The 10,642-nt window shown below is 56.0% G+C and overlaps 1 protein-coding gene across 1 annotated transcript in view; it reads left to right on the forward strand.

Moving 5' to 3' along the window:
• Nucleotides 1–8,910, forward strand: part of SLC9A1 (solute carrier family 9 member A1) — a 49,027-nt gene extending 40,117 nt beyond the window's left edge. The window contains exons 4-12 of the mRNA XM_046661946.1: nt 353–570; nt 1,601–1,803; nt 3,392–3,481; nt 3,960–4,030; nt 4,148–4,321; nt 4,592–4,706; nt 4,862–4,963; nt 6,334–6,406; nt 7,047–8,910. Coding sequence (XP_046517902.1) covers nt 353–570; nt 1,601–1,803; nt 3,392–3,481; nt 3,960–4,030; nt 4,148–4,321; nt 4,592–4,706; nt 4,862–4,963; nt 6,334–6,406; nt 7,047–7,384 — 1,384 coding nt within the window. The 3' untranslated portion in view covers nt 7,385–8,910. The remainder of the gene's footprint in view (nt 1–352; nt 571–1,600; nt 1,804–3,391; nt 3,482–3,959; nt 4,031–4,147; nt 4,322–4,591; nt 4,707–4,861; nt 4,964–6,333; nt 6,407–7,046) is intronic.
• The last annotated feature ends 1,732 nt before the right edge of the window (nt 8,911–10,642 follow it).

A 10,642-nucleotide genomic window follows, 5' to 3' on the forward strand; every position in this document is an offset into this window, starting at 1 on the left:
TGCCCTGTAAGCAGAGAGGCAGTGTGGCCTCGGGGAGAGGGCACAGGCTTTGGATTTGGGCAGACCATAGTTTGCGTCTTAGCTCTGCCACTCGCTGCCAGTGTGACAGTGGGCAGACAACTTTATTTCTCCAAGTCTCAGATCCCTCATCTGAAAAATGCAGGAATATGCCCAGGCCTGTAGGGTTGATGTGAGGATTGAGTGAGAACAAGTGTGTAAAGCCCGCAGTGGGCATCTGACCTGTAAGAGGAGCTCAGTAAACAGGTACCTGTCAGCCTCCCTGGCAGTGGCGGGGCTCCGGGAAGGCACAGCTCGAATCTGAACCCTGAAACCCACTCCTCCCCAACCCCAGACTCATTGCCTCGGGAGTGGTGATGCGCCCCTACGTGGAGGCCAACATCTCCCACAAATCCCACACGACCATCAAATATTTCCTGAAGATGTGGAGCAGTGTCAGCGAGACCCTCATCTTCATCTTCCTCGGCGTCTCCACTGTGGCTGGCTCCCACCACTGGAACTGGACCTTTGTCATCAGCACCCTAATCTTCTGCCTCATCGCCCGAGTACTGGGTGAGGCCCCAGGCCTGAGTGGGGGTGGATGGGGGGTTAGGGGGTGGGTGTTGAGTGGATGGGTAGTGTGTTGTATGGAGGGGCCCAGGTTGGCTCCTGGCTGCTGCCAGCACAGCTGGATGGCAGGGGCTTCCCCACCTCTTCTCTCTGCCACACTGAGGCCATGATGGGCCCATGAGGGGAAAGAAGCCCATGCTGGCGGCAAGTCTGTGATCTGTAGGGAGACAGTCGTGGTGCGTCAGAGTGGAGGGGCCTCAGGGACCCTGTGATTCTGAGCCTGTCAATTTCTAAGGAGGAGACCAAGGCCCACAGAGCCCAGGTCTGTGAGTGTTCTCTGAGCTGTCTCGTGGCACAGATGACTCGAGCACTTGCAAAGCTGTGTGCGGCTCCTCCAAATCTATGCTGCCAGCCTGGACCTGCACACGGGGACCAGGCCTCGGACCCTTGGGTTCTGCTTACACTTTCCAGACACGCCTCACCTCAGTGACTGCATCACTTCCCCACTCATGATCTCACTCACCTCCTCTCTGAGATTAGATCTATGATCGCTGAACCTGTCTGGGCATCACAGTTACTTGGTGCACAGTGTTAAAACCCTTTAATCCTGGGCCTTGTCCTCCAGAGATTCTGTTCCATGGATTGAGGCTGGACCCAGACTTCTGCATTTTTTAATGACTTTATTATGGGAAATTTCAAACACATAGAAAAGTAGATCCTATGTACCCGTCATATTTAATAGGTGTCAACCTGTGGCCAGTCTTATTTTATCTCTTTTCCCTTTCTGCTCCCGACCTTTGGCCACTGGAGGCCTCTGTGATGTCTCTAAAGTACATCCAGGTTGGGAGACCCCCCTTAAGGATCCACTCAGCTCTTGGATTCAGGGATTCAGAGCACGCTGGGCTGAGGGACCCGGGAAATGAATGAACTGGGCAAGCTCACTAGTGGAGGCTCCTGCGGACAGAAGTCACTGGTATGGAAGCCAAGAGAGGCTGGGGACAGCCTGACCCCTCTTTTTGCCTTTCCCTGGCAGGTGTGCTGGGCTTGACCTGGTTCATCAACAAGTTCCGCATCGTGAAGCTGACCCCCAAGGACCAGTTCATCATCGCATATGGGGGCCTACGAGGTGCCATCGCCTTCTCCCTGGGCTACCTCCTGGACAAGAAGCACTTCCCAATGTGTGAGCTGTTCCTCACTGCCATCATCACCGTCATCTTCTTCACCGTCTTTGTACAGGTGCTGGACAGGGCAGAGCAGCCCTGTGTGGGGACCCTGACTGCCAGTGGATAGAGGAAGTGCGTGACCTAAGAGGGAGTTCTAGTCCCAACTCCACCAATAACTTGCTGTGCAGCCTTGGGCAAGCCACGCCCCCTTTCTGGGCTTTAGTTTCCTCAATTGTAAAGGGTGAATTGTGATAATGAGTCATTGCAAAGTGACCAAGCAGAATGTAAAGTGAACAGGATGCTGCCTAGCTTAGTTAGGAACCCAGAAAGCATTAAGAGAAGCGAGTACAGTCAGCAGGCCCACGATGCTCATTGTAGGACATCAGGGAAGTGATTTAATAGCTTACGATCTCAGTTTCTGCATCGGTAAAATGGGAACAATAGCGCAACGAGGGGCACCGGAAAGGTCACTGAGCTGGGCAGCGGGAGGTGTGGAGTCAGTCCAAGCTCTGCTGCTGCCTGTGTGACCCTGGGAAAGACGCTTCTCCTGTCCCTGGCTCTCAGTTCCCCATCTGTGAAGTGAGGGGACTGGACTAGATGATCCTGAAGAATCCTTCCAGTGTAGTGGTCAGCGATTTCTGTGCATTTAAATGACCCAGGCTTAGCTGAGAGCCCACCCCCAACCTCCTGAGTCTCCAAGGAAGCCCAGCCTGGGATGGTGTAAATTACTCCACCTTACCTGACCTGTGACCTTGGGCATGTGAGAAACACTCTGTCTGAGCCTCCGTTTCTCTGCCATCCCCTCCGTCTTTCCTGGGCTCTAATCCTGGCAGAGCCCTAGGTGGGAAACATCATTGCCTTCTCAGGAGAAAAATATGTAGAGGACACCTCTTGGGAGGGTACTTATTTTCTGTCCTTTAGGAGAGGGGAGTGCCTCTTTTGTCCTCTTGCCCTACTTCTATCTTCAAAAATATTTTATCACCTTGACTTTGCAGTGTTATATGTAATGGTTTGTCAAGCCCATTTTCAGTGAAGGCAGCGTTGAGGTAGGGACCTCCCTGCCTGGGTTTGATTATAGCTCTACTAATTCTGTGAGACCTTAGAAAGTTACCTCTCTGAGTCTCAGTTTCCTCATCTGTAAAATGGGGACAATGAAAGGACCTACCTCTTAGGGCCGTTCTGGGTATTGAAAAGCTAATACTTGTAAAACACAACTGGCTCTGGCACATGGCACATGGCAAGTATGCGGCTAAATTAACTGCTGCTGCTGTTACTAGGTCTCCGTGGTCTCAGTCCTGCGAGGGAGACAGAGCAGAGGTGGTTCTCTCTGTTAGCCATCCTGACTTCCCTGGGGTTGCAGAATACATCTGTAGTGGAGCCCACACTTGAATCCAGGCCCTCTGACCCCTGGCCCTGGGCTAGATGCTCAGAATGAGGGTCATTCGACTGGCTGGGCTGTTACACCTCTAGCTGTGTCTTCAGGAAGAAGCAGGCCTTAAGGATCGGCCTTTACATAAGTGCTGGCGCGGAGATTAGAAGATGGGGGACCTCAGAGGAGAAGGCATCCCTGCCTCAGGGGCCCTGGGGGGAGGGAGGAAGGCTCTGTGGCCTCCCTGCCAGTGTAGCAGAACTGGAGTGCCTGACACCCAACTGCCCCCCAGGGTATGACCATTCGCCCCCTGGTAGACCTGTTGGCTGTGAAGAAAAAGCAAGAAACGAAGCGCTCCATCAATGAGGAGATCCACACGCAGGTACTGGAAGCTGGGCCTGGGCCCTCGGTTGTGGGAGAAGGCCCAGGGAGCTGGGGAGCAGCTAGGCCTTGTGTCCATGCCCTCAGCCAGCCCTTCTTCCCTTATCCAAATGCCGAAGTGGTTTTTCAGCCTCCTGAGGTCACCAGGTCACAGCATAGGGAGCTGTGGTATGAGCAGCCTGGAGCCTGAGGAGGGGCGTCATGCCATCTCTGTCTCTAGTAGGAACCCATCCCAGGCATTGGGCACAGGTGGGTTCAGAGAGGGAGGCTCAGCGGGGCTCCAGTGGCAGAGGGCTTGATGTGGTGCCGCTGGAGTTCAGGATGAGTGAGGTGTAGGCGCCACCTCCTGGCTGTCCCTGGAACTACAGGGCTGGGCTGGCAGAGCTGCTGTAGGGTGGAAGGTGGGGGAGCCTATTCAGAAGTCTTGGTAGGGAAGGAGCCCAGTAGTAAGGCTTGACCTGGCCCTGGGCCCGTTTCAGTTCCTGGACCACCTTCTGACAGGCATCGAGGACATCTGTGGCCACTACGGCCACCACCACTGGAAGGACAAGTAGGTGGCAGGCCTGGTGGGCAGGTGGGCAGGGAGGGTCGTAAGGGTCTCCCAGGGCCTGGGTGTCTCCCCACCCCAAGGAGCTGGTTATAACCATCTCCTCCCTCCTCCCATCAGGCTGAACCGGTTTAATAAGAAGTACGTGAAGAAGTGTCTGATAGCTGGCGAGCGCTCCAAGGAGCCCCAGCTCATCGCCTTCTACCACAAGATGGAGATGAAGCAGGCTATTGAGCTGGTGGAAAGTGGGGGCATGGGCAAGATCCCCTCCGCCGTCTCCACCGTCTCCATGCAGTGAGTGCTAATGGCCAACCCTGCAGCTTCTGCACCCACACACTGACCCCTCGACACCATCCGGGAGCAGGCCACCTTTGGGGGACACTGAGACAGGCCCCTCTGTTGTCCTGTCAGGGCGAGTGAGAGAGCTGCAGGGCCACACTGAGGACCTGAGGCTTTGCTCACCCACCTGGGCCATCCCGGGGTGACCTCCTTCTGGCCCAGCCCTGCAGGCTCCAGAATCACAGGAATTTTCTTGGGGACCTAACCTGTGCCCTGTTATCCCAGGAATATCCACCCCAAGTCCCTGCCTGCTGAGCGCATCCTGCCAGCACTGTCCAAGGACAAGGAGGAGGAGATCCGCAAAATCCTGAGGAACAACTTGCAGAAGACCAGGCAGCGGGTGGGTCTTCCCTCCCACCCAGCTCCTTCTCCAGCAGAGGAGCCCCTCTTCCTCCTCTCTGCTCCAGCCCTGCTGCCCATGTGCCCAGGGCCACCTCGACCTCTCTAGGCCCAGGTTCTGGGGCCTGCCCCACCTGACAGCTGTTCCCCTCACAGCTGCGGTCCTACAACAGACACACGCTGGTGGCAGACCCCTACGAGGAGGCCTGGAACCAGATGCTGCTCCGGAGACAGAAGGCCCGGCAACTAGAGCAGAAGGTGCGTCTGGGACGGGAGCTCGCTCCTGCCTTTCTCTGGGAATGTGGGTCCTTCCTCTTCGTGCACCCCCACCACCAAGCCCTTTTGAAGATAGAGCCACTCTGACCTGGTTTTTTGGCTTCCTCCTCTTGTTTCAAAGGCGAAGCTCCAGGGCAGGTTCCAGAAAGCTGCTACCTCCTCACCCCCTCCCACCTCAGAGCAGTGAAGAGGTCAGGGCCCCTCATTGTATCCTCAGGCTTCTGAGCTAGAAGAGTCTATCCGTGTGCCCTCTCCAACCTCCCATTTTCTAGTGATTTCTCACTAAGGTCCCGGGGGAAAGGGACCTGCCCAGGGTCACAAAACAAGGCACACACGCATTCATCCGTTTGGTCAGGAAACATTTGTTGAGCGTTTCCTAAGTGCCAAGCAGCAGCGTAGCCTGTGAATCCGGCGGTGACTCAGCCCAGTGCCTCTCTTGCAGAGCTTCTAATGCAGTGGCCCATGCAGGGCAGGAAGTGCAAGGGGCCCTGGACACCTTGAACGGGAAGGAAGTCAGGCTAAGCTTAGGAACAAGAGCCAGGGAGAAGAGGGTGTGGGCAGAGCAGTGGTCCAGGCAGAAGGAAGATCTTGTGCCTAAGTTCTCAGTCACAGAATGTGGCCCATTCTAGAAATAGCCACTGGCAGGGTTCAGCTTTCAAGGAACCCTGTTAATGGTGTAAGAGTTTGGGCTTTATTCCAGGGACATAGAGAACCATGAAGGGTTCTAAGCAAAGGAGTGACATGGGAAGGGGTGGGGGTGGCCCAGATTAGAGCAGTGATGGGGGAGATGAAGATGAGTGGGTAGATTCAGGGCATCTCAGAGGGGGACCTAGTGAGACTTGGTCACCCGTTTGAGGTGGGGCTGAGGGAAGAGGAAAAGGAGTCAGGGGTCTTATCTAGCCTTCTGGGTAGTTGGGACTGCTGGCTGTGATAGGGGATGCCGAGGAGGGAGCAAAGTTTTGAGGGAAGATAAGGAGATGAGCTCAGTTCCGACATGTTGCACTGTGATGCCTGCGGGTCATCCAGGGCCCAGCTGTCTGCTCCTGAGCTTTCTTTATGGGTCTGGACCTCAGGGGCAGGTGTGGACTGGAGCTGGAAGCTGGGGCAGTGTCACCATGGGGAGGCAGCCCAGGAGATCACATGGCTTGATGAGAACCCAGGACAAGCCCCCAGGATCCCCTGAAGTGCCAGCACGGCACCAGCGCAGGCACAGGCAGATGAAGAGCCTGATGAGGAACTGACAGAGAGGGAGAGAGCGCTCTGAACAGGCCAAAGAAGCGTATAGCCACCAGCTTCCGGTGCCATCCGGAGAGGCTGCCTGCACTCACCCCTGTCTGCTCTTTCTCTGTCAGATCAACAACTACCTGACGGTGCCTGCCCACAAGCTGGACTCGCCCACCATGTCACGGGCCCGCATCGGCTCAGGTAAGGCAGGGCGCAGGGTGCCTGGAGAGGGGCCTCGAGACTTGGCCCTCAGTGCCACCGTCTCCTGATGAGGCTCCCACAGGAACAGGCCTCAGAGTCAACAGGGAGTACAGGTTTCTCCCTCACCTCCTCCCAAGCCGTGAGCTCCTCCTGCATCAGGTGGAGTTGGGAGTTCACCAAAGGGGGCAGAGGAATGGCCCTGCTGTCCTCAGGGACAGAGGTGCTCCACCTGGGGCTCACGGTGAGGCCTGAAGGGAGCTGGGTGCCTGGCAGGGAGGCAGGAGGGGTCTGTACCATTGGGATCTCCAAGATTTAGGGGAAACAAGGGCAGGCCTTTCCTAGGTCTGCCCCGGGAGCAGACAGCAACTCAGGAAGGACCTCAGGCCTAATTCTTGGTCTGAGGAGGGGCACCTATGAGAGCCCCAGGTCTGAGGAGAGGAACACAGTCCTCCCTTTGAGCCCCAGGCTAAGGGGAAGAGAAGCTCTCTGATGAGGGCTCATAAAGGTCCACGTAGACTGATTCAGGATTGCTGTGCTCACAGGAAGCTTCCATGGGAGTCGCTGGCATGGGCTGAGGTAGATGCATGCTGGGCAGGGCTCAGGGGCAGAAGCCAGCTTGTGCCTTGCTCTTGGTCCCCAGACCCGCTGGCCTATGAGCCAAAGGCCGACTTGCCTGTTATCACCATCGACCCAGCCTCCCCGCAGTCGCCTGAGTCCGTGGACCTGGTGAATGAGGAGCTGAAGGGCAAGGTCTTGGGGCTGAGCCGGGATCCAAGGTTGGCTGAGGAGGACGAGGATGATGACGATGGGGGCATTGTGATGCGGACCAAGGAGCCTTCGTCCCCAGGCACCGATGATGTCTTCACACCTGGGCCAAGTGACAGCCCCAGCTCCCAGAGGATACAGCGGTGCCTCAGTGACCCAGGCCCCCACCCTGAGCCTGGGGAAGGAGAGCCTTTCATCCCCAAGGGGCAGTAGCCCTGCGGCCAGCGGGCAGTGCCCATCCTACCACAGACTCTCCCACCAGAGTAGGGGCTGCTGGGGGAACGGAGGGCTCCCTCGTCCTGCCTGACCTGGATTGGCCCTGCCCCTCTCCCCACCGCATGGCAGCTGGGCCCACAGCCCCCATTGCAGCACGGCTTCCCCCTGCCTCCTGGGAAGCGCCCTCCCTCCCACCAGAACTGCCTTCCCAGTCCTCTAGGCAGAACTGCTGGGCCGTGAGGCAGCCCCTGCCCCTTCCCGATCCAGGCTCTCTCCCATACCCCGACTAGGGCCTCTGAGTTTCCCAGACCTCAGAGGTCCCCCTCCCACTCCATCACTCTCCTCATTCAAACCAATCTTAGTTTCTAACCAAAGAGCCTCTGGCTCAGCCTTGGTCCCACCTGGGAAGGGAAGGAGCCAAGGCCTCCCTTGGCCTAGGCCAGGCCCTCCATTAACAGGGGAAAGACTAGGGGACCAGGCATCTGACTGGGGGAGGGATTGGTGACCCATGGTAGTCCTTCCTCCTGCCAGCTCTGTCACCCTGGCCAGCCCCCCTGACCTGTCCTTACTCAGAGCTGCAGGCTGAGGGCATCTCTGAGCTTCTCTGTCTGGAGCTGGGGCGCTTTGGACAGTGACGTGACTCAGCTTTCCAGACTGTGCTCCAAGGGACCAGCAGGCTCTTCAGGGGTGCTGTCAGGGGAGGACTGTCAGGGGCTTCAGAAAGTGCTGCCTTTTTATCTGTTCTGTTTGTTCACACTTCCATGTATGATTCTATTTGCACAGAGGGCATTCCTGTTTTTAAAACATTTTAAAAACCCCTGGCTGACAGAGCTCCGGCCCTGCCCTCCTACTCCAGAGAGTTACCCCTCTTCATTTGTGCCTGTGTGCCCAACACTCTCCCCTAAATCGGTCCTCTGCCTTTTGGGCTCTTAACTGTGGCCCCAAGGCTCTGATTTCAGAAGTGACCCCCAACCCAGTCATAATTCTCTCTAACTCTCAGACGCTGGGCCTCTTGGCGCCTTCTTTGCTCTTGGGCCTGACCCTCAGTTCCTGCTCGCCTGTCCCTTCCCTCGTCCCCCTGTTGGCCCCTGGAATCTCCCTCTTCTGTACACTGCACCCAGCTTGCTGTGGGGCCCAGTCCTCGGGGGAGAAGGCCTCCTCTGAGCATCCTCCGCCCAGCTGGGGCTGGTGGATGGCCAGGGTCCTGGGCCCCCAAAGGCCTTTGCTCACAGGCACACACTCCCACCCCGCTGCCACCATGGCCAGGCCCAGGCCTATTGGTGGGCACTCCCTTCCCCAGGATTGTGCAATAGTCAGAGTGTCCCTCTTCCCAGTGGACTGGGCAGTGGGTGCTCATCTGTCTCCCCTCCTCTCCATGCAAGTGCTGTTTTGGGCAGGAGTCACCATGCGAGGATGATGTTGACAACCATGTTCAAAGCCACCACAGCTGCTGCCGCTCTGCCGCCTGTACAGAAACCGAATCTTTTTCATATTCTAATAAATCGGTATGAGTTTTTGATAGAGTTGAGGGCTGTTTCCTGGGGACCAGGGACTTTGGGGAGGAGGGTGGCCTGGGGGCCTGAAGGACTTAGCTCAATGGCTGGCACAGAGAAATGCCTAATCCATGTCAGCTGCTGGTGTGGTGATTACTGTGTGTCAGGCACCGGAGATACACTGGTGAGTGAAGCAAGATGCTCCCTGCCCTCAGGCGCCTTCAGTGGGGAGAGCGGCATTAATCAAACATTCATAGAGACCAGGAAAAACCCAGGGTGTTTGTGAATGACAGTGAATGAAAGGTGGGGGGGGGGGGGGGGGGGATGGGTGGTGAAGAGGATCTTCCTGAGTGATACCCTAGGAGAGGACTAGAGAATGAGCTGAGGTTAACCAGGTGAGGAAGGTTTTGGAGTTCCCGAATATTCCAATTGGGAGCTGCACGTGTGAGGAAAGGCTGGCATGGCTGGGTTAGGGAATGACAGGAGGGGAAGAAAAGATGGGACCTTGCAGTCCACGGTTAAGATTTTGTTTTATACTAAGGGCCATGGAAAGGTTCTCACCTGTTAAGTGGGGACAATAAACTCTGGATGAAATGTGCTCAGGTGGGTAATGGGCTGGTACAGTGCACGTGCCCAGCTGATGTTGGATCCCTGAGGTGCATTTCCAGGAGCTGCCCACCAGAGGGCAGTGGGGCCTTGGCACACACCCCAGGCACCCTTGGAACCTGGATTGTCCAGGAAAGCATCTCCTTTGCCCAGACCGGTACCTGTGAACAGAGCTGGCTTGACTCAGAAAATCTGAAGTGGTGAGTGCCAAAAGGACGGTAGGGAGGGACCACACCATCCATTCCTGTATCAATCGGTGTCCCAACAAGAAACGGATGGTACTCAAAGGGATACTGAAGAGCCTTCAGGATTCTTTACACAGGTGTGGGCAGGGTTAAGGGAGCCTAGGAGGGATGGGACCCGGGGGGCTCACACTCCAGGAAGCCATTACAGCCCTGAGACGTGAAGAGCAAGAGGAGGGAGCGGTTACTGTGGGAGGGGGGCTGCCTGCTGGAACTGCAGCCACGGGGAGCAGAACACAGCTCCTGCCAGGCAGGGAGCCAGGGATAAGTATTCTGACTTTGATCCTGCTGGTGCCTCCCCTTGGCCAAACCCATCTGAAAGTCAAAAGGGAAGGTCCCTGAGTGACTTCACTGAGTTCAGTCCACACAAGTCAGCCTTCCAGGAAATGGAGTGAGGGGAGACAGGATATCGGAGCAGAGCCATTCCTTTTGCCCCCCACCATCTACTTTTGTCCTTCAGATGAAAAACTCATGTCCCTCTTGCTTAATAGTTACAGAATTTCTGTTCGGGGTGATGAAAAAGTTTTGGAAATAGATCATAGTGATGGTTGCACAACCTCGTGAAAGTACTAAATGCCACTGATCTTTCACTTTAAAATGGTTCATTTCATGTTATGTGAATTTCACCTCAATTTTTTAAAAATGAAAGGGAAAAAAAACCGCTCATCCCCAATGGGAAACACAGTCTCATCAACTGCAACATCCTTGTCGTCTCCACCACATCCTTGTCATCCTTCAGTCATACTCACCTGGATCCCATCTTAAAATGTTAGCACCAGGGCTCTTTCAATAAGACAGCGGGGGAGGAATAACAACAAAAACCTGCTACAGCCCCGCCTTCTGTGGCGGGTCACAAGGCCTAAATTAGCAATCACGGCATCCTCCTCCCCCTCCCTTCCATATTCCTCTTACCA

This window comes from Equus quagga, chromosome 5, assembly GCF_021613505.1.
Source record: "Equus quagga isolate Etosha38 chromosome 5, UCLA_HA_Equagga_1.0, whole genome shotgun sequence".
In the NCBI taxonomy this organism is placed as follows: domain Eukaryota; kingdom Metazoa; phylum Chordata; class Mammalia; order Perissodactyla; family Equidae; genus Equus; species Equus quagga.